At 38.6% G+C, this 24,116-nt stretch overlaps 1 protein-coding gene across 9 annotated transcripts in view; it reads left to right on the top strand.

Moving 5' to 3' along the window:
- EVI5 (ecotropic viral integration site 5) overlaps positions 1 to 24,116 on the top strand; it is a 250,785-nt gene that overhangs the window by 86,124 nt on the left and 140,545 nt on the right. For all 9 annotated transcript variants that reach the window (XM_081226568.1, XM_081226566.1, XM_081226567.1 and 6 more), the window contains 4 exons: positions 3,344 to 3,469; positions 5,157 to 5,300; positions 6,269 to 6,358; positions 6,460 to 6,557. In XM_081226568.1, the coding sequence (XP_081082694.1) occupies positions 3,344 to 3,469; positions 5,157 to 5,300; positions 6,269 to 6,358; positions 6,460 to 6,557 (458 nt within the window). The remainder of the gene's footprint in view (positions 1 to 3,343; positions 3,470 to 5,156; positions 5,301 to 6,268; positions 6,359 to 6,459; positions 6,558 to 24,116) is intronic.

Raw genomic sequence — 24,116 nt, forward strand, 5'->3', positions numbered from 1 at the left:
GTTGGTATGAAAATCTTATTTATGGAACTTCCCTGGTGGGTTCTATCGCTGGTTGGGGAACTAAGATCACACATGCCGTGTGGCGCAGCCACAAAAAAAAAAAAGAAAGAAAGAAAGAAAAGAAAAGAAAATCTTACTTATGATGTGCAATGTCTTTGGAAATTTATACAGTAATTTTATTTATCACAGAGCTGAGGGCTTGTTATGCCTGTTTTACTATAGGCTCTAAAATAGAGGTACTCAGTCACTTTTACTGCCCTGGAGATATAACATGTATTTCCATTGGCAGTGACTTATTTTGGGTGGGGTGTTTTCAGAAGTCAAGGACAGGGACAATCAGTCATAACTTTGAAGGGAAATAGCATGTTGTGTTACCTCTCCAGCCTTATCGAAATTAAAAAAAAAAGTCTATCATACTCTATATTTAGTCTTAGACTAAAATATGATCTGAAAAGAAACCTTGGAGATAACTTCATTTGAGTCATGTAGGCTTGTTTTTGCAACTCATTTCTGCACTGAGTTCAGAACTCAGTGATTGTTATTAACTCAGTGTCAGAGAGAAAGTAGGTAGCAACACGTTGCTGTAAGACTCAAGTGTGCAGATTTCTTTATAATAAAGGGAATGACTGTAAAACAACTGGGTGATTGTTCTTCATGTTTATATTTTACTTGGTGTCACACTTTTTCATTTTGTGACTATCCTTTCAATCTTTTTGAGAGGGACCCAGTGATAGTATTTTTTTTTACCTCCTTTTGGTCTTTTATTCAATCATTTCAACTTATTTTTTAAAATATCACCATTTTTAAAACCTTCTCCCAATTTCTATATCAGTGCTATTGTGGAGGAGAGAGGGAATGAATTATTTGATATGTTCAGAGGAGAAGAAGTTCTTAGAAGGCAAAAAAGGGAGATAAATTGACTCATTCTCACTGTGACTGGAGTTGAGGGGTGGAGGGAGAAGTGGAAAGCGGAAGGTAGTTGTGGGAAATGAGTTTGGAGAAGTAGTAAGGGGCCACATCATGTAGAACCTTGTAAGCATTTTGATTTTTACTGAGGATATGGGGAGGCACTAGAGTTTTTTGAGCAGTGGAGTGATGTGACCTGATTCATACTTTAAAAGTATCACTCTGGGATTTGAACCTCAGGTAGTGTGGCCCTAGAGCCTGCATTTAGTAACTACCTGCCAGGATCATTGGAGGAAAGGAGTCAAAGATCTGCTAGGCCAGGGAATTAATCCTCATGAAAATGAGTGGAGTTTAGGGTTGGGGGTTGATCCAGAGGTTTGTAGATGCTGCAAAAAAGAGGAGTAAAGGGTAATATCTGCTGGTATATGTTTCAGAGAGAAGGGGCAGTTAATGCAATGGCAATGAGGCACTGAGGTCCAAGGAGGGACATAAACCTCTCTACCCCAGGCCTCTTCCAGTGCTCTGGGAGAGAAAACAGTCACCTCAGGAGAGAGCCAGGTTTCAGTGTTGAACTATTCTTCGGGGAATCAGGTTTCACTTAGAGAAAGACAGTGAAAGAACATTTGGTAAACAGATTGAGGGTATAGGTAGGATATTTTGTTGATGGCGTATTATCAGTTTCAGAAAGTACTGTGGAAATGTTTCGGGAATATTGGAAATGGGGTTAAATTATGGGAGCAATAGAACCAAGCACATGGGATGAGAGTTCTGGGAGGTATGGTTTCTTGTAGTAACTGATATAAAAATCAGTGGGGCTATAAACCCTGACAGGATTAATAAGGATGGTCTCCAAGGCAAAATTGTGGCTATGTGTCTTGGGAGGAAGGAAGGAAGTATGGGTTTTGCCAAGAATAACTCTTGGCTCCTGTCCATGACTGTGTCAAGGCCAGGAAAAGTGTATTGTTAATAAAAGTAGTCTTCAGTAAGAAGAGTGCCTAGAGACCCTTTGAGGGTCTTTTGAAACACACTGGTATAATGTGAGTGAATGAACATTAGAAAATTTTATTTTAAGAAAAGCCACATGGGAATTCCCTGGCCTTCCAGTGGTTAGGACTCCACGCTTCCACTGCAGGGGGCATGGGTTCCATCCCTGGTTGGGGAACTAAGATCCCCGCATGCCGTGTGGCAGGCCAAAAAAAAAAAAAAAAAAAACCCACAAAATAATTTGTATAAGTGTTATGTGCCTGCATATTCTTATTACAGAGCTTTTACGTTCATTATCCTAGTTGATATGATTATCTAGGGAGTTACACATAAAATGTGAAATTGAAACCTTTAAAACTCTAATTACAGGTTTTTTTAAAACTTATTTTACAAGTTCTTTTAACACTTATGCCATATTGTTTCTGCTTGGAACCCTTGAAAGGCTTCCTATCTCACTTAATGTAAAGGTCCACATCCTTACAGTGGCTTCTAAAATCCTATATAACTTGTTCCCTTTATTTCTCCTCCATAACCATACTTTCATTTGTAACATTACTACTAATTTAGTAGTCCCCTATTCATTGTTCCTTGAGCATGCCAATTGTGATTCCATTTCAAGACCTTTGTATTATTTTCCCAGAACTGTTCTTTCCTCAGTTGTTCCTTTACTTCAGTATTTTGCTCAAATGTTACCTTATCAAGAGACTTTCCCTGACCTATCTATATATAAATAGCAGTGTAGCTCCCCGGGATTCCCTGTTGCTCTACTTTGTTTTATTTCCATAGCACTTCTCACCATCTGACATATATGTTAATTGATTTATTCCATGTATTATCTGTCTCCCCCAAGTAGAAGGTTCAGTCTCCTTGAGGGTAGATACTGTTTATTTTGTTCACTGGTATATACTCAGAGAGAGAGAGAAGTATCTGGCTTTAAATGAATATTTGTTGGTTGAATTGATGAGTTAGGCAAGTGAGGCAGCTGGTCTCAGAGGCTGTAAGATTTGTCTAACTTCTCATTGTCGGTGATAGAATGGGAAATTAGAAGCTTCTGATTTCTAGTGCATTGCTCTTAATATTGTACCACATGGCACTCAGGATTGACATATATACACTACCATGTGTAAAATAGATGGTGGGTACATGCTATAATGCACAGGAAGCTAGGATGGGTGCTCTGTGACAACCTGGATGGGTGGATGGAGGGGGATGGGTGGGAGGGAGGTCCAAGAGGGAGGGGATATATATATACATATAGCTGATTCACTTCATTGTACAGAAACTAATACAACATTGTAAAGCAATTATGCTCCAGTAAAAGAAAAAGTTAGTGACAATAAAAACCAAAATAACAACATTGTTTATAGTTGGATGGGTACTTAGTTTAAATGTGTTTAGCTTATTTGCGTATCACAGAACATTAACCTATGTTGCTTTTTTCCTCCTAATGCAGATGCCAGAAGAAGAAGCTTTCTGTGTATTTGTTAAATTAATGCAAGATTATAGACTTCGTGAACTTTTTAAACCAAGTATGGCAGAATTAGGCCTTTGTATGTACCAGTTTGAATGCATGATACAGGTAAAAGTGTGGTGTTAACCAAAAACATATTGCCTTTATATTTTTTGTCATCTTGGTTTGAGTGACAACTAAGCAAATGTAATGTTAAAAGCATTAAAGCAATTGAAAAACAACCAGTGTTTCAATCACATCATCATTTGTTGTTCGGTTAATCCACAGTTTAGACCTACTTCCCAGTTAGGCGCTGTCTGCAGGTAGATCACAGTCTGGAACTTGACTAGTTTTTATATTCAGATCTTAAGCATTTGTGCCAAATATAGTATATCATAACCTAGATACATGAATTTCTTTATTATGCCATATTGTATCCTATTATTTTACGTAGACTTTGCTGTCTTACAGAAGCCCATGACATTTGGACACTGACATCAATTCATTTCCTTGGAGACTATCTCTTTTATCTCTTTCAGTCCTCTCCCCTGCCTTTCCCTTTTCATCACTTTTTTTGCTAGCCTGTAATCTTTTAAAAAAAATATTGTTTCTATCCTTTTGTGTTACTAGTTTAAGAGTCAGAGTCTTAGTGACTGTGTGAGGGTGAAGAGGAGGAAGAGAGGAATCAAAACCAAGTAAAAAATACCTTTGAAGTATTTCATCTTTCTGGATTTAATTTTATATTTATATATATAAATAAATTTACTATTTTGTCCTGTAATGTAATGGTGGAAATATTCTTCATTTACTTAAATTTCAATTAGGTAAGCAGAATTTAAGAATATAGGTTAATCATTCAGCTGGCATAAGAGCCATTTTCACAAATCTACTTTTCCCTGGCAGCCTTACCCACAGCAATTTTAAAATCCTCTATCTTTTCTGTGTGTGATGAGATGAAGGGGATATACAAAATGTTTTTACGTTTTAAAGTAAAAGACAAAGTAGGTCTTGATGATTCTTAATTTTCTTTTTTTTGGAACGAGTAAGCTTACTTTTATCACCCTTAAACTCCCTTGGTTTATTTTCAGCTAATGTGTCATTTATATTTTGAATTACTAGAGTGTTGAAGTATCTGTATTTTGGGTGAGAAAGTAGGAAGCTTAGGATAGGTGACCAATGGTAGATAGCACCTGAAAGTATTTCAAGATAACATTTCTTTCCCTTAAAAAATTTTTTTGGGGCTTCCCTGGTGGCACAGTGGTTGAGAGTCTGCCTGCCGATGCAGGGGACACGGGTTCGTGCCCCGGTCTGGGAAGATCCCACATGCCGCAGAGCGGCTGGGCCTGTGAGCCATGGCCGCTGGGCCTGCGCGTCTGGAGCCTGTGCTCCGCAACGGGAGAGGCCACAACAGTGAGAGGCCCATGTACCGCAAATAAAAATAATAATAATAAAAAATTTTTGGAAATGTTATAGTTTGTAGAAAAGTATAGAAAATATCAGATACCCATGTACCCACAAATAAGACTAAAGAAATATAAAATTTTTACTTATTTATTGTAATTTTTCTTTTTATTAATAAATCATTAAAAAGTTCCAACTTTTTAAGTTCCAACTCTACATCCTTTTTCCCTTCTTTCTTTTCCAGACAATAACCACTATCCAGAATGTGTCAATTTCTGCCTCTTAACTCTTCCATATGATGCCTAAATTTTACGTTTGTGTTTGCTATCGGCTACTTTAGTATGTATACAATGGTCTGGCTTAAAATACTCAGTTTTACCATGTTTTAACTAAGAAATTCTTTTCATCTCTTTAGGAGCATCTTCCAGAGCTCTTTGTGCATTTTCAGTCTCAGAGTTTTCATACCTCAATGTATGCATCATCTTGGTTTCTGACTATCTTCCTTACGACTTTTCCACTACCAATTGCAACAAGGATATTTGATATCTTTATGTCTGAGGTGAGTTAATGGGCAGACTGAGCAAAGGAATCATTGGGTTAATGAGAGCCGGGCAATGAGGTGAACGATAAAGGAGACCCATGTGTTCCATGCTAACCTGCTTACCTGGATAATCTCATTTAATCCTTTAACAACCCTATCAGTACTATTCATCTCCCCATTTGATAGATGAGAGATGAGAGATTAGGAAGCCGATATTTAGAGAAAGATTAAGTAGCTCGTCTATGGACACATAAGTGGTATAGTAACCAGGATTCAGATATAGGCATTCAAAATCTGGAGCCCACACTCTTAATCAGACCTCTGTTTCACCTCCTTTTTGATTTAGTGAGAATTAGTGAGGGGTAAAATCTACCTTACAATCAACATTGTTGCAATGCATCTGTTACCCAAAGAGGAAGAAGTAATGAGTATAATTAAGTTTCTTCTATCCCATGAACACCTTGCAGGCAGTCCTTTTAATTTTCAGTGATATGTAGTAGTGATCCTTGTATATTTTGAGTGAGAAGGTAGGAAGGTAAGGATAGGTGATCAGTGATAGAGAGCACCTAAGAATATTATTAATTGTTACTAATTACATCTTGGGAAGATCAGTTTGTATAATGTAGCTAAGTTAGGTTAGTCTGGAGCCAGCAAGCTATGATTCATGTACTGATCTCTTCTGGTTTGCATACCAAATCTGTCCTTCCACTTATTTCTGTAAATAAAGTTTCTTGGAACATAGCTGTGACCATTTGCTGATGTGATGTCTGGTCTGCTTTTGAGCTGCAGTGGCAGGGTTGATTATTTGTGACAGCAACCATAGGTAGGGCTTATAAAGCCTAAAACATTTGTTCTCCAACTCTTTACAGAAAATGTGTGCGCACCTCTGTTTAGATATCTAAATGTTTACCTTAGTATTCTTTTGAATGATTAGTTTTTGTTTTGGAAGAATAAGACAAATTTGACTTTATAATTTGATTCCTCAGGGTTTAGAAATAGTGTTTCGGGTAGGATTAGCACTTCTTCAGATGAATCAGGCAGAACTGATGCAACTCGACATGGAAGGGATGTTACAGGTAAGCCAGGCCATGATTTCTTGAATGTCTCTAGATTTTACTATTAATTGATAATAAATGGTACTAAGTCATTCTTTTGTTTTTCTTCTATTGTATTTTAGCACTTTCAGAAGGTCATTCCACATCAGTTTGATGGTGGTCCAGACAAATTAATCCAGGCAGCTTACCAAGTCAAGTATAACTCAAAAAAAATGAAAAAGTAAGTATTTTATATCTTGCTTTTTTAGTTATGGGGGTTTGTTGATGCATTTAGGAAATTAAATGGAAGAAGCAAAACATTCTAGTGGTAAGTGCAGATTTCCTCCTCATTTTATAGAGCTGTAATGTTTTATTTAGTGGTATTGGTTTCAATATAACCTAAATTTAATATTGGAATTTCATAGTGCTCTAGTGGTGCATGGGATTATTGTGTATTACTTTTAAAACTCCCCTTCCCATTCCACATTGATTAGAATTAGGAACCTGGTAAGTGTATATATATGTGAGTGTGCTGTTATTTTAGAAACCGCTTTTATGGTGTGGTCTAAGTCAATGACATTCTTTTCCTCTTAGTTGATCCCAGTTTATCACTTAAGTTCAAGATTAGCATAACCAGCAAGATAAGCATGAGGTATGCATTAAGTTAAAATTTTGTTTACTGTGTATTACTTTCTAGTGAAACTTTTCTTTGAATATATTTCATAAAAGTTCAAGATATGCAGTGTTGGCCTGTAAAGGTTAATTTTTGAAATATGATAAAGGTGTTAATTAAGAACAACAGCTCTTACTCTTCTAGCTTCCAGCAATTAAATAAATCTTATTCTGAGGTCATTGTTAGCATTCCTGACACTTGTTCTCAGTATATCTGCTGCTGCAAGGTGAAATTACATTAACATGTACACCGTATTCCCATGGAGATTCCTACTACAGAAAGTATATTAGAATATGAGTAAGAATTATGTTATTAAAATTAGTTGGCTCTAATTTGCAAAAAGACAATTTATCATATTCAACTATTATTGTTAATAAATTACCTGTGAAATTTCTAATAACCAATCACATCACACCATCATTTTGAGACATTACTGACCGAAAAGCTGTTCTGTTCTATAATTGATAAAATCTTAGGAGTCATCTCAATTTCTGCCTGTTGACCTTAATTTAAAAATACTTTATTGGGACTTCCCTGGTGGCGCAGTGGTTAAGAATCCGCCTGCCAATGCAGGGGACACAGGTTTGATCCCTGGTCTGGGAAGATCCCACATGCCATGGGGAGCAACTAAGCCTGTGCGCCACAACTACTGAGCCTGTGCTCTAGAGCGCACAAGCCACAACTACTGAGCCCGTGTGCCACAACTACTGAAGCCTGCATGCCTAGAGCCTGTGCTCCACGACAAGAGAAGCCAACTCAACGAAAAGCCCACGCACTGCCACGAAGAGTAGCCCCTGCTCGCCACAGCTAGAGAAAGCCCGTGCGCAGCAAAGAAGACCCAGTGCAGCCAAAAATCAATAAATCAATAAATGAATAAATAAATTTATTAGAAAAAAACTTTATTGCTAAAAATTGCTAATCATCATTTGAGCCTTCATCAAGTTGTAATCTTTTTTACAATAGTAACATCAAAGATCACTGATTATAGATCACCGTAACAAATATGCTTCTGTTTTCTTTCCCTTCCCTTTTTTTTCTTTTGTTGGTACTTCCCTTCCTTTTCTATTGCAGTATCTACTTCTTACTGCATTGACTACTTCTTAGTGGTTAGTAGTTGTTTATACATATTCTGGAGAATAATACTTTATCAGTATTAAAAGATGAGTGTCATCCATTTCTACTAAGTATCACTCTCAGAATGTAATGAACTTAGACTTGGACCTGGCTCTAAAGAAGGTTCAAATTTCCTGTGGGTAGGATGGTGGCAGAACAGAAGTAAATAGCCTATTACATTTACAGTCTGGTAGATGTCAATATAACATGTTATTAATATAACATATAAGAGATGCCTAACCTATGTGTCTTTAAACTGCATATACACAGTCTAGTCTGTTGGGACCCAGGAAAATGTTCAGAGCATGGTAACTAGATTTTCATTCTTTCCTAACTTTTATTTGCCCTGATAATATTCCTATGGTAGAGGTATTTTTACTGAGTTCAAGCTTGTGGTACTCGCCACACGACAGGCCAATACATCAAGAGACATGGTGTTGGGGCAAGGAATAGTGACTTTATTTGCAAAGCCAGAAGACCAGGAAGATGGTAGACTGGTGTCCCAGTGAACCATTTTACCCAAGTTAGGATTTAGGTCTCTTTAATACTAAAAGGGGAGAGTGTGTAGCTGGTTGTTGCAGACTTCTTGGTGCCAGAATCCTTTGTTCTTCCAGCTGTCCACCTGAGTCTAGTCACAATGTTCCTATCAACCCTCAACAAGACAAATGTTGTTCTCTGTTCTGCAACTTTTTATTTCTATATGAATGGAAAAGTGTTATATTGATACTTTTAAAGATCAAGCCTGGGAGGCAGAGCCTTGAGAATGGGCTCTCATGTATATTTTAGGCTATAGGCAACATCCTTTTACAAAGGTGCAGAGCCAGCATAACTAAGAACAGGCAACAGAGCTCAAAGGTTAGAGCTAAAGGAATAGATCCAATATGGAGTCAGGTTTGTTCTTCTTTGTTACACAGTATCTTTGTTCTCCTTTCTAGCTCCCCTTTTACAGTCTGCCTTCTACCACTTTATAAAAGTAAGGCAAACCTGTCACACTCCAATTCTTACTGTGGTACATTACTTTGGGATATAAAAATCTCTGGGGTACCAAACAAAAAGGACAATTTCAGAATGCCTTGCTACAGAAGGAGTGTGCCCTTAGAGAACAAGGCAAGAAAAATCAAATGGAGCAGCTTCTTATTTCATCCAGCTGACAAATGCTTGGCAAGACTGCCTTACCTTGCTTATAGTTAGAATTGAAAAATAGAATGGTGGTTATGGGGTTATGTATTAACATATACTTATTTGTGTTGAAAAAGAACATGAACTTCAGTGATAGAGAAAGTAAATATAATTTGACTCATTGGTTTAGGAACAGTGACTGCCTTTGCTGCTTAGGTTATAGAGTAGACATACATAAATCGAATAAGTCTCATTTAAAGTTTTTGTGAAAAAATTTAAGCATATATAAATCACATCCTTTGCAACTGTATGCACTTAAGTAACAAAAAATTTTTAGACTTCTTTAAAGTATATAAGGGGCAACATTCTTTTAGCAGGTACATGAGAAAAAAAAGTTGAAGACCACTGACATGGTTGGATAGGAGGATGGCAGAAGATGAAGATTCAGGTTGTTTTCTTTCTTTTTTTTTTTTAAAGCGTCCATAGTATGTATATACTACATCTTCTTTATCCATTTATCTGTTAATGGACACTTAGGTTTCTTCCATGTCTTGTATTGTAAATAGTGCTGCTATGAACACTGGGGTGCATGTATCTTTTCAGCTTATGTTTTTCTCCAGATATATGCCCAGGAGTGGGATTGCAGAATAATATGGTAGCTCTACTTTTACTTTTTTAAGGAAGATGATGTTAGCTTTGATCACTTGGTTAATAAGGTGATGTCTGCCAGATTTCACTACTATAGTTATTATTTTGTCTTTTGTGAGTAAGTAATTTGTGTCAAGGTACTTTGAGATTATATAACATCCTGTTCCTTACCAAACTTTCCCTCCCCATATTTGGCTCTGTTTATGATTGTCTCTCTCCCTGATTCCTTCTTTATTAATTGGTATTCTAGTATAAGGAAGAGGTTTCCCTTCTTTCTCTTTTTAGTTATCTCTTTGCTTGCTTGCTTATTTATTTATTTATATCTGTGTGAATCCACTGAGTCTTATTATTATTTTTTTTTTAATTAAGAACTACGGGCCTCCCTGGTGGCGCAGTGGTTGAGAGTCCGCCTGCCGATGCAGGGGATACGGGTTCGTGCCCCGGTCTGGGAGGATCCCATATGCCGCGGAGCGGCTGGGCCCGTGGGCCATGGCCGCTGGGCCTGCGCGTCCGGAGCCTGTGCTCCGCAACGGGAGAGGCCACAACAGTGAGAGGCCCGCATACCGCAAAAAGAAAAAAAAAAAAAAAAAAAAAAAAAAAAAAGAACTACTAGGTGGTTTCCAGACTGGTTTTTGAGAAGCCCTGATTTTTTAAAATAATTAATTTATTTGTTTTTATTTTTTGGCTGTGTTGGATCTTTGTTGCTGCGCATGGGCTTTCTCTAGTTGAGGCAAGTGGGGGCTACTCTTGTGGTGCACAGGCTTCTCATTGCGATGGCTTCTCGTTGTGGAGCACGGGCTCTAGGTGCACGGGCTTCAGTAGTTGTAGCACGTGGGCTCAGTAGTTGTGGCTCACGGGCTCTAGAGTGTGGGCTCAGTAGTTGTGGCGCATGGGCTTAGTTGCTCCACAGCATGTGGGATCTTCCCGGACCAGGGCTCGAACCCGTGTCCCCTGCATTGACAGGCCAATCCTTAACCACTGTGCCACCAGGGAAGTCCCCCCAAAATAACACTCTGGTAATAGTGTTTAAAAAAGATTGAGTTAAGAAACTGGCAAGTAGCAAGAACAATTAAAAGATTCCTCTAGTAATTTAGATAAGCCATAACAAAGGCCTAAAAATACCACCAGTGAAGGGAGAGGGAGGTAGCTTTGCAGCTACTTGGAAGTAGGTTTGCAGAAACCTGATCATACCTCAGCCAGGTGATCAAGGTCAACATCAACAGTGGTATCCTGTTGATCGTTTATACCTTTGATGAAAATGGGACTTACCTCTGTGGTCTTCCTCCCCCAAAACCCATAATACCAATATAATCATGAGCAAAGCATGAGACAAATCCCAGTTGAGGGACATTCTACAGAATACCTGATGACCAGTACTCCTCAAACTGTCAGGGTCATCAAAAACTTGGAAAGTCTGAGAAACTGTCCTAACCATGGGACTTTAAGAAGACGTGACAGCTAAATGTAGTGTGGTATCCTGGATGGGATCCTAGAGTAGAAAAAGGACATTAGCCAAAAACTTCGGAAATCTGAATAAAGTATGGACTTTAGTTGTTAATAATGTATTAATATTGGTTCATTAATTGTCATAAATGTACTATACTAATGTAAGGTGTAAACCTAGGAGAAACTGGGGATGGGGTTTATAGAAACTCTATACTCTTCTAATTATTTTGTAAATCTAAAACCGTTCTAAAAAATAAAGTTTATTTTAAAAAATTATCAATGCAGATGAAAAAGTAATATTGAATTTTAGAGCAGTGTTAAGGTGGTTGAATTGAACATGCTTGGTGACTGAATTGGGAGACAAGGATTAAATGATAACTCATAGTGTTTTGTTTTAGGTTTGTGCATGAGTAATGATGAGATTTATCACAATACATTACAAAATATCTACTTCACAGTGGTCATTTGTGAATGCTATGAAGTTATTTCAACAGCGCAGCCATTGTTCAAAATGTTTCGCACCTTTTTAGAATCAAAATTTTTTTGGATATCCTGTATTCTTTTAGACATACCAAAGTAAGAGACATAGCAGCGTAGCAGTTAAGGGTGTGACCTTAGGCAAGTTTTTCCTTCTTTCTAAGGCTCAAAATTGGCATATTACATAGTCACTGTGGACAGAAGATTGTGAAAAGATGGCAGAGTAGGAAGCACCAGGAATCTGTCTGACACCTAGACAGTAGTTGCACTGGCAGAATCTGTCTGATGTTAACTATTTTGGAACTCTGAAGTCTATTGAAGACTTGTAACTTCTAGGGGTAGGCATGCTAAATTGCAGTTAATTTGATCAGTTCAGCTCTTAGCACATTACCCATTCTCTACCCCTTAGCCACTGACAGGCAGCTGTGCTTGTATTCCTGGAACAGCCTGCATGCAGCTTATGGGAGTCAGGGTGGGCAAAAAAGACCATGTCCTCCACATATTGAGGATCTGTGCTCTGATTCCTGATCACTGTTTATGATCGGACAGGTGCAAAGAAGTTGTTGTTGCACATTTCCCCATTGATGTCGCACCTCTCTCCACTGTTGTTGCACCTCTTCCTCTGGCTGAAGAGACTGCCAAGAGATTTAAAGGGCTCGTGCCCTTTTCTCCCCTTCATTTTTTTCTTTTTCCGCTTTTGGGAGCCAGACACAAAAGACTAGGACGTTCAAAAACAACTGCATATATGGAGAAAATTAAAACGTGACTGTGCATGCCCAAGGGAGAGGCTCAGAAAAGACCTGTGGATACCATAAGTTTACAGCTTAGGTTGGTCATCAACACAGAGACAGCCTATAACAATCAAAAAAGACAAAAACAATAACAAAAAAACCTCCAGCAAATCCTGGGGAGGGGGAGAATCTGATTTTCAGAGTTACCACATTACTAGATTCAAATGTCTAGTTTTCAACAACAAAAAAATCAAGGCATGTAAAGAAACAGGAAAATATGACCCATTCAAAGGAAGAGAATAAACTGTATCTGAAGGAAACTTCATGGCATATTTGGTAGATAGAGACTTTAAAAGATGCTCAAAGAAATAAAGGAAGATGTGGGAAAAGTAAAAAAGATGTATGAACAAAATGGAAATATCAGTAAAGGGATAGAAAATCTAAAAAGAAACCAAAAAGAAATTCTGGATCTGAAAAGTACAATAACTGAAATGAAAAGTTCACTGGAGTGATTGAAAGGCAGATTTGAGCAGGTAGAAGAATAAGTGAACCTGAAGATAGGATACTGGAAATAACTGAGTTCAAGGAACAGCAACAACAAAAAAGACCCAAGAAAAGTGAACAGTGCCTAAGGGATCTGTGGGATACCATCAAGTGGACCAACATACATATTTTGGGAATCTGAGAAGATGGGGTGGCGGGATAGAATGTTTGAAGAAATAATGGCTGAAAACTTAACAAATTTGTTGAAAAACATGAATATAAACATTTAAGAAGCTCATTGAACTCCAAGTAAAGTGATGTAAATAAGACCCCACACCAAGACGCATTATAATCAGACTTGCAAAAGGCAAAGAGAGAGCAAATCTTGAAGGCAGCAAAAGAGAAGCCAATCATTATGTACAGGGGATTCTCAATAAGATTATAAACATACTTCTCATCAGACACTTTGGAGGCCAGAAGACAAGTGGGCCTTTATATCCAAAGTGCTAAAAGGAAAAACAGGAATCCTGTATCTGGCAAAACTGTCTTTCAAAAGTGAGGGAAAAATTGAGACCTTCCCAGGTAAATGAAGGCTAAGCTCATTATCACTAGATCTGCCCTTCTGGAAATACTCATTCCTGCAGGGTGAAATGAAAGGACACTCACGAAACAGTAACTCAAAGTCATCTCACAAAATGAAGGTCTTAATTAAGGCAAACACATGGGCAATTATGAAAGCTATTATTATCATAACAGTGGATTGTAATTCCACTTTTTGTTATCTACATGATTTAATAAATTAATACATTTTTAAAAAAAGCAATTATTAGTCTAAAAGCTACTAGTATTGTAATTTTTGTTTGTAGCTCCAAATCTTGTTTTCTACATTATTTAGGAGACTAATAGATTTAAAAGAATCATTAGTTTGTGTTTTGGGGCACACAATGTATACATACATGTTTTTGTGACCAGTGACCAAAAGGGGTGGGAAAGAAGCTATAAAAGAGCAGAGTTCTTGTATATTATTGAAGTTAAGCTGCTATAAATTCAAATTAGAGTATTATAACTTCAGAATGTTAATATAATCTCCATGGAACCACAAAGAAAATAACAATGGAATATACACAATAAGAAATTAGAAAGGAATTTAAGCATTTCACTACAAAAAAACCAACTAAACACTAAAGACAACAGTAATGCAGGAAATGAGGGACCAAAAAAGCTACAAGGCATATAGAAAAGAAATAGCAAAATGACAGTAAGTCCTTCGTTATCAGTACTTACTTTAAAAGTAAATGAATTAAACTCTCCAAAAGACATAGATTGGCAGAATGGGGAAAACCACATGATCCAACTACATGTTATCCACAGGTGACTCATTTTAGATCCGAAGATGCAAATAGATTGAAAGCAAAAGGTTGGGAAAAGATATTCCATGCAAATAGTAAACAAGAGAGCAGAGGTAGCTATAGTAATATCAGACAAAACAGACTTTAAATTTTAAAAGTTTCCAAGAGACTAAGACAGGTAATATATATTAATGAAAGGTTCAATATAGCAATAGGTGTAACAATTATAAACATTTATACACCAATGACAGACTATCAAAATATATGAAGCAAAAATGGACAGATGAAGTGAGAAATGGACAGTTCTACAGTAGTAGTTGGAGACTTCAATATCCCACTCTCAGTAATGGATAGAAGAACCAGAGAGAATATAGGTAAGGAAATAGAGGACTCAACACAATAAACCAACTATATCTAATAGAGATACACAGAACACTCTACCCAATAACAACAACACTATTAAGTCTCAGTAGATTTTAAGAGATGTACAAAATATCTTCTCCAGCTGTAACAAGTTGAAGTTAGATATCAATAACAGAAGTAAAACCGGAAACAGAAATTTTTTGGAAATTAAACAACACACTCTTAAACAACCAGTGGATCAGTGAAAAAGTTTTATTTTTCAGTAGCATCAAAAGAAATACTTAGGAATTAACTTAACCAAGGAGGCGAAAGACTTGTACAATGAAAACGTCAAAGCATTACTGCAAGAAATTAAATATATAAACAAATGGAAACACATCCCATATTCAAGGATTGGAAGACTTAATCTTGTTAAGATGTCAGTACTACCCAAAATGATCTACAGATTCAGTGCAGTCCTTATCAAAATACTGATGACATTTGTTTTTGCAGATAGAAAACCCCATTCTAAAATTCATATGGAACCTTAAAGGACCCCAGATAGCCAGAATAATCTTGAACAAGAACAACAAAGCTGGAGGACTCACACATCCTGATTTCTAAACTTACTGCAAAGCTACAGTAATCAAAACAGGTTGGCACTGGAATAAAGACAGAAATAAGCCCTTACATACGTGATCAAATGATTTTTGTCAAGGATGCTGAGACCATTCAATATGGAAAGGACTGTCTTTCAACAAATGGTACAGAGAAAACCGGATATCCACATGCGAAAATATGAAGTTGGACCCTCACCTAGCACCATATGCAAAATTTAAGTCAAAATGGCTCAAAGATCTAAATATAAGAACTAAAACTAAAACTCTTAGATGAAAGCATAGGGCAAAAGCTTCATGACATTGGATTTGGCAATGATATCTTGCATATGACACCAACGGCACAGACAAAAGAAAAAATAGACAAACTAAAGTTCATGAAAAATTTAAAATTTGGATATTAAAAGGTAAACACTTTCAGTTACAAAATGAGTCCTCAGTGTGAAATGTACAGTGTGGAGACTATGGTCAGTAGTTATGTAATAGCTTTATTAGGTGATCCTTTTGAAATGTATAGAAATGTCAAGTCACTATGTTGTGTACCAGGAGCTAACATAGTGTTGTAGGTCAGTTATATTTCAGAAACAAATAAGCTCATAGAAAAAGAGATCAGATTTGTTGTTACTAGAGGTGGGGGCCAAGAGAGGGGGAATTGATAAAAGCAGTCAAAAGGCACAAACTTCCAGTTTTTAGATAAATAAGTACTGGGGATGTAATGTATAAGGTAACACTGCTGTACATTATATATGAAAGTTGTTAAGAGAGTAAATTCTGACCTCTCAAGGAAAAAAAAATTTTTTTTCTATTTTAAGCCCTAGAGCGGAACAACTTTAATTTAAAAATGTAACAGGTTGGGGCTTCCCTAGTGGCGCAGTGGTTAAGAATCCACCTGCCAATGCAGGGGACAAGGGTTGAAGCCCTGGTCTGGGAAGTTCCCACATGCCACAGAGCAACAAAGCCCATGCACCACAACTACTGACCCTGTGCTCTAGAGTCCGTGAGCCACAACTATGGAAGCCCGCGTGCCTAGAGCCCGTGCTCTGCAACAAGAAAAGCCAACACAACGAGAAGCCCATGCACTGCAACAAAGAGTAGCCCCCGCTTGCCGCAACTAGAGAAAGCACGCAGGCAGCAAGGAAGACCCAATGCAGCCAAAAATAAATAAATAAAGTAAATAAATAAATAAATAAAATTTAAAATCTATATGCGGTAATGGATGTTCACTAAACTTATTGTGGTAATGATTCATGATGTATATAAGTCAAATCATTATGCTGTACACCTTAAACTTGTACAACGCTGTATGTCAGTTATATCAATAAAACTGGAAGATAACATAAAAATAAAAAATTCAGAAAAGTTCTATCCATTAGAGGCTCATAAAATTTAAAAATAAAATATTACTGTACTTTGAGAAATTTTTTGTGTATTCTAAGACACTCAACAGAAAAAGGCAACCCACAGAATGGGAGAAAATGTTTGCAAATCACATATCTGATAAAAGATTAATATCTAGAATATATAGAGAACTCTTAAAACTCAACAGCCAAAAACTAAACAGCTGGATTAAAAAATAGACAATGGATTTGAATAGACATTTCTCCAAAGAAGAGATATAAATGGTCAATTAGCACATAAAGAGACGCTCAATGTATGGTATAATATGGGTGAACTATGGGGACAGTATGCTAAGTGAAATAAGCCAGTCACACTAGGACAAATACGGTATGATTCCACTTATATGAGATACTTAGTGTTGTCAGACTCACATAGACAGAATGTAAAATGGTTGTAGCCAGGGCCTGGTGAGAGGGGGAAATGGGGTGTTATTGTTTCATAGGTACAGAGTTTCCGTTTTATAAGATGAAAAAAGCTGTGGACATGATGGTGGTGATGGCTGCACAACATTATAAATGTATTTAATACCACTGAATTGTACACTTAAAAATAGTTAAGGTGGTAAAGTTTGTTATGTGTATTTTACCACAATAAAAAAATGTTCTGGGCCTCCCTGGTGGCGCAGTGGTTGAGAGTCCGCCTGCCGATGCAGGGGATACGGGTTCGTGCCCCGGTCCAGGAGGATCCCATATGCCGCGGAGCGGCTGGGCCCGTGAGCCATGGCCGCTGAGCCTGCGCATCCGGAGCGTGTACTCCGCAGCGGGAGAGGCCACAACAGTGAGAGGCCCGCATACCGCAAAAAAAAAAAAAAAAAAAAAAAAAAAAAAATGTTCTGTGAGATAAATGCAATTATACATAGTAAATAATAGATTCTTGTCCTTTGAGGGAGAACTTGATTTTTAAAAGAAGCTATAAGTTATGTGGGGCCTGGTTATTATTTGGAGGGTTTAACTTGTTATTAACATTTTTGATTGAGAGTAAGATATAAAAATAATTTGGTAGGACTAATTTTTGGATGGCCGATAATTTTTTAAGATAATTTTGTGTTTATAGTAGAGTTGTAAAAATAGTACATTGCATTTGTTTGTCATTTCTTACTCTCCTACAGTCCGTGACAGTTCTTCAGTCTTTTCTGACCTTGGCACTTCTGATGTGAGCTGGTCAAATATTTTTTAGAATGTCCTTCAATTGGGGTTTGATGATTTCTCTTGATTAGATTGAGGATATGCATTATTGGGAAGGATACCACAGAGGTGAGGTGCCGCCTTTCTCAGTACTTTTTGACAGGGGGTTTGTCATGTCAGTATGCATTACTGGTGATGTTAACCTTCATCATTTGGCTCAGATGATGTCTGCTAAGATCCTGTACTATAAATTTACTATTTTTTCCTTTGTAATTAGTAAATATTTGGGGAGAGATACTTTCAGACTGTGCTTAAACTTTTACCCACTAATTTTAGCATTCATTCATTTTTCTTGCCTATGGCAGTTATTTATTGTGGAGTTCTAATGGCGATTTTTATATTTGCCTCATTCTTTCTACATTTATTAACTGGAATTTTTTGTTAGGAAGAGTTGTTCCTTTTCTCCCCTTACAAATTTCTAGTCAAGTTTAGTTAAGATCCAGTTGAACTTTATCAGTGTATATTAATTTGAGAGGGAAGGGTTTGTGCTTCTTCTGTAAGTTATGGGCTGAATAGAATCTCCAAACTCAGTTCTCTGTTTGGTGCTTTATAGCATTTTACTTTCTAAAGTTTACTTTTGAGGGAAGGTTTCTATACACTACAAGCCCCTTTGCGGGCGGAGACTGCAGGTGGCGGAGGGGGAAAGCTTCGGAGTAGCGGAGGAGAGCACAGCAACAGGGGTGCGGAGGGCAAAGCGGAGAGATTCTGGCACAGAGGATCGGTGCCCTCAGGCACACACCAGCCCGAGAGGCTTGTCTGCTCGGCCGCCGGGGCGGGCGGGGCTGGGAGCTGAGGCTCGGGTATCGGGTTTCAGTCGGAGCGCAGGGAGAGGACTGGGGCTGGCGGCAGGAAGAGAGCCTGAAGGGGTTAGCACCACGGCTAGCCCGGAGGGAGTCCGGGGAAAGGGTCTGGAGCTGCTGAAGAGGCAAGAGACTTTTTTCCCTTTTGTTTCCTGGTGCGTGAGGAGAGGGCATTAAGAGGGCTGCTTGGGGAAGCGCTGGAGACAGGCGCGAGCCGCGGGTAAGGCGTGGACCTCGGAGACGGGCGTGGGACGCTGGGGCTGCCGCCGCCGCGGGGCCTGTGTGCGAGCGCGGGTCACTGCCCGCCCCGCCTTCCGGGGGGCCTGTACACCCCGCCACTGCCGGGGTCCCGGGACCCGGGGACGGCTTTCCCGGGAAAGCGCACGGAGCGCCACGGGCTGTTGCAACATCACGCTGGCCTCTGCTGCCGCAGGCCCGCCCCACACTGCGCGCCCCTCCCTCCCCTCTGCATGAGTGAGCAAGAGCCCCCGAATCAGCGGCTCCTTTAAACCCGTCCTCTCTGAGCAAAGAACAGACGCCCTCCGGCGACCTACGCGCAGAGGCAGGGCCAGGTCCAAGGCTGAGACCCGGGAGCTGTGAGAGCAGAGACAGGGAAATCTCTCTGTGCAGCCTCGGAGGCAGCGGATTAAAGCTCCACGGCCCATTTGATGTGCCCTGCGTCTGTGGAGTGCATGAATGGGCAGCGAATCATCCCAAATTGAGGAAGTGGACTTTGAGGACAAGATTTAAGACTTTCCCCCCTTTTCCTCTTTTTACAACGAATTATCCCAAATTAAGGAGGTGGACTTAGAGAGCAAGATTTCAGACTTCTCGCCCTTTTCCTCTTTTTACAACGAATTATCCCAAATTGAGGAGGTGGACTTGGAGAGCAAGAGTTTTGATTTTTCCCCCTGCTCTCTTTTTGTGAATGTGTATGTGTAATCTTCTGTGTAAGATTCTCTCTGTATAGCTTTGCTTCCACCATATGTCCCAGGGTTCTATCGGTCCGTGTTTTTTTGCAATAATTACTTTTTATTTTTAATAACGCTACTATATTTCATACTTTATTCTATTTTACTTTACCTGCTCTTTCTTTTTTTCCTACCTTCCCTTCCTCCCTCCCTCCCTCCGCTCCTCCTTTCCTTCTTTCTTTTTCTTTCCTCCCTCCCTCCCTCCCACCCTTCTTCTTTCCACTTTCTTTTTCTTTCCTTCCTCCCTCCCTCCCTCCCTCCTGTCTTTCCTTCTTTCCTTCCTCCCTCCCTTCCTCCCTTCTTCCATTCACTCTTCATTTTGCTTTCATTCCTCCCTCCCTCCCTCCTTTCTTTCCTTCTTTCTTTCCATCCTTCCTCCCTCCCTCCCTCCTTTCTTTCTTCCTTCCTTCCTTCCTTCCTTCCTTTCTTCCCTTCTTCCTTTCTTTCCCTCTCTCCTTCTTTCTTCTACTAATTCTTTCTTTCTACTTTTTCTCCCTGTTATTCTGAGCCGGGTGGAAGAAAGGCTCTTGGTGCTGCAGCCAGGAGTCAGTGCTGTGCCTCTGAAGTGGGAGAGCCAACTTCAGGACACGGGTCCACAAGAGACCTCCCAGCTCCACATAATATCAAGCAGCGAAAATCTCCCAGAGATCTCCATCTCAAAACCAGCACCCAGCTTCAGTCAACGACCAGCAAGCTACAGTGCTGGTCACCCTATGCCAAGCAACTAGCAAGGCAGGAACATAACCCCACCCATTAGCAGAGAGGCTACCTAAAAACATAATAAGGCCATAGGCACCCCAAAACACACCACCAGACGTGGACCTGTCCACCAGAAAGACAAGATCGAGCCTCAACCACCAGAACACAGGCATTAGTCCCCCCCACCAGGAAGCCTACACAACCTACTGAAACAACCTTAGCCACTGGGGACAGACACCAAAAACAACGGGAACTACGAATCTGCAGCCTGCAAAAAGGAGACCCCAAACACAGTAACATAAGCAAAATGAGAAGACAGAAAAACACACAGCAGGTGAAGGAGCAAGATAAAAACCTACCAGACCTAACAAATGAAGAGGTAATAGGCAGTCTACCTGAAAAAGAATTCAGAATAATGATAGTAAAGCTGATCCAAGATTCTATTTCCAAGATCCATAATCTTGGAAATAGAATAGACAAAATGCAAGAAACAGTTAACAAGGACCTAGAAGAACTAAAGATGAATCAAGCATCGATTAAAAACACAATAAATGAAATGAAAAATACTCTAGATGGGATCAATAGCAGAATAACTGAGGCAGAAGAACGGATAAGTGAGGTGGAAGATAAAATAGTGGAAATAACTGCTGCAGAGCAAAATAAAGAAAAAAGAATGAAAAGAACAGAGGACAGTCTCAGAGACCTCTGGGACAACATTAAATGCACCAACATTCGAATTATAGGGGTTCCAGAAGAAGAAGAGAAAAAGAAAGGGACTGAGAAAATATTTGAAGAGATTATAGTTGAAAACTTCCCTAATATGGGAAAGGAAATAGTTAATCAAGTCCAGGAGGCACAGAGAGTCCCATACAGAATAAATCCAAGGAGAAATATGCCAAGACACATAGTAATCAAACTGTCAAAAATTAAACACAAAGAAATCATATTAAAAGCAGCAAGGCAAAAACAACAAATAACACACAAGGGAATCCCCATCAGGTTAACAGCTGATCTCTCAGCAGAAACTCTACAAGCCAGAAGGGAGTGGCAGGACATAATTAAAGTGATGAAGGAGAGAAACCTGCAACCAAGATTACTCTACCCAGCAAGGATCTCATTCAGATTTGATGGAGAAATTAAAACGTTTACAGAGAAGCAAAATCTGAGAGAGTTCAGCACCACCAAACCAGCTTTACAACAAATGCTAAAGGAACTTCTCTAGGCAAGAAACACAACAGAAGGAAAAGACCTACAATAACGAACCCAAAGCAATTAAGGAAATGGGAATAGGAACATACATATCCATAATTACCTTAAATGTAAATGGACTAAATGCTCCCACCAAAAGACACAGAGTGGCTGAATGGATACAAAAACAAGACCCATATATATGCTGTCTACAAGAGACCCACTTCAGACCTAGAGACACATACAGATTGAAAGTAAGGGGATGGAAAAAGATATTCCATGCAAATGGAAATCAAAAGAAAGCTGGAGTAGCAATTCTCATATCAGACGAAATAGACTTTAAAATAAAGACTACTAGAAGAGACAAAGAAGGACACTAAATAATGATCAAGGGATCGATCCAAGAAGAAGATATAACAATTGTAAATATTTATGCACCAAATATAGGAGCACCTCAGTACATAAGGCAAATACTAACAGCCATAAAAGGAGAAATCGACAGTAACACAATCATAGTAGGGGACTTTAACACCCCACTTTCACCAATGGACAGATCATCCAAAATGAAAATAAATAAGGAAACACAAGCTTTAAATGATACATTAAACAAGATGGACTTAATTGATATTTATAGGACATTCCATCCAAAAACAACAGAATACACATTTTTCTCAAGTGCTCATGGAACATTCTCCAGGATAGACCATATCTTGGGTCACAAATCAAGCCTTGGTAAATTTAAGAAAATTGAAATTGTATCAAGTATCTTTTCCGACCACAGTGCTATAAGACTAGACATCAATTACAGGAAAAGATCTGTAAAATATACAAACACATGGAGGCTAAACAATACACTACTCAATAACGAAGTGATCACTGAAGAAATCAAAGAGGAAATTAAAAAATACCTAGAAACAAATGACAATGGAGACACGACGACCCAAAACCTATGGGACGCAGCAAAAGCAGTTCTAAGGGGGAAGTTTATAGCAATACAATCCCACCTTAAGAAACAGGAAACATTTCGAGTAAACAACCTGATCCTGCACCTAAAGCAATTAGAGAAAGAAGAACAAAAAAACCCCAAAGTTAGCAGAAGGAAAGAAATCATAAAGATCAGATCAGAAATAAATGAAAAAGAAATGAAGGAAACGATAGCAAAGATCAACCAAACTAAAAGCTGGTTCTTTGAGAAGATAAACATAATTGACAAAGCATTAGCCAGACTCATCAAGAAAAAAAGGGAGAAGACTCAAATCAATAGAATTAGAAATGTAAAAGGAGAAGTAACAACTGACACTGCAGAAATACAAAAGATCATGAGAGATTACTATAAGCAACTCTATGCCAATAAAATGGACAACCTGGAAGAAATGGACAAATTCTTAGAAATGCACAGCCTGCCAAGACTGACTCAGGAAGAAATAGAAAATATGAATAGACCAATCACAAGCACTGAAATTGAAACTGTGACTAAAAATATTCCATCAAACAAAAGCCCAGGACCAGATGGCTTCACAGGCGAATTCTATCAAACATTTAGAGAAGAGCTAACACCCATCCTTCTCAAACTCTTCCAAACAATATCAGAGGAAGGAACACTCCCAAACTCATTGTACGAGGCCACCATCACCTTGATACCAAAACCAGGCAAGGTTGTCACAAAGAAAGAAAACTACAGGCCAATATCACTGATGAACATAGATGCAAAAATCCTCAACAAAATACTAGCAAACAGAATCCAACAGCACATTAAAAGGATCATACACCATGATCAAGTGGGGTTTATTCCAGGAATGCAAGGATTCTTCAATATACGCAAATCAATCAATGTGATACACCATATTAACAAGTTGAAGGAGAAAAACCATATGATCATCTCAATAGATGCAGAGAAAGCTTTCGACAAAATTCAACACCCATTTATGATAAAAACCCTGCAGAAAGTAGGCATAGAGGGAACTTTCCTCAACATAATAAAGGCCATATATGACAAACCCACAGCCAACATTGTCCTCAATGGTGAAAAACTGAAACCATTTCCACTAAGATCAAGAACAAGACAAGGCTGCCCAGTCTCACCACTCTTATTCAACATAGTTTTGGAAGTTTTAGCCACAGCAATCAGAGAAGAAAAGGAAATAAAAGGAATCCAAATTGGAAAAGAAGAAGTAAAGCTGTCACTGTTTGCAGATGACATGATACTATACATAGAGAATCCTAAAGATGCTACCGAAAAACTATTAGAGCTAATCAATGAATTTGGTATAGTAGCAGGATCCAAAATTAATGTACAGAAATCTCTGGCATTCCTGTACACTAATGATGAAAAATCTGAAAATGAAATCAAGAAAACACTCCCATTTACCATTGCAAAAGAATAAAATATCTAGGAATAAACCTACCTAAGGAGACAAAAGACCTGTATGCAGAAAATTATAAGACACTGATGAAAGAAATTAAAGATGATACAAATAGATGGAGAGATATACCGTGCTCCTGGATTGGAAGAATGAATATTGTGAAAGTGACTCTACTACCCAAAGCAATCTACAGATTCAA

The sequence above is a fragment of the Mesoplodon bidens genome, assembly GCF_964165515.1.
Source record: "Mesoplodon bidens genome assembly, chromosome: 2".
Lineage (NCBI taxonomy): Eukaryota > Metazoa > Chordata > Mammalia > Artiodactyla > Ziphiidae > Mesoplodon > Mesoplodon bidens.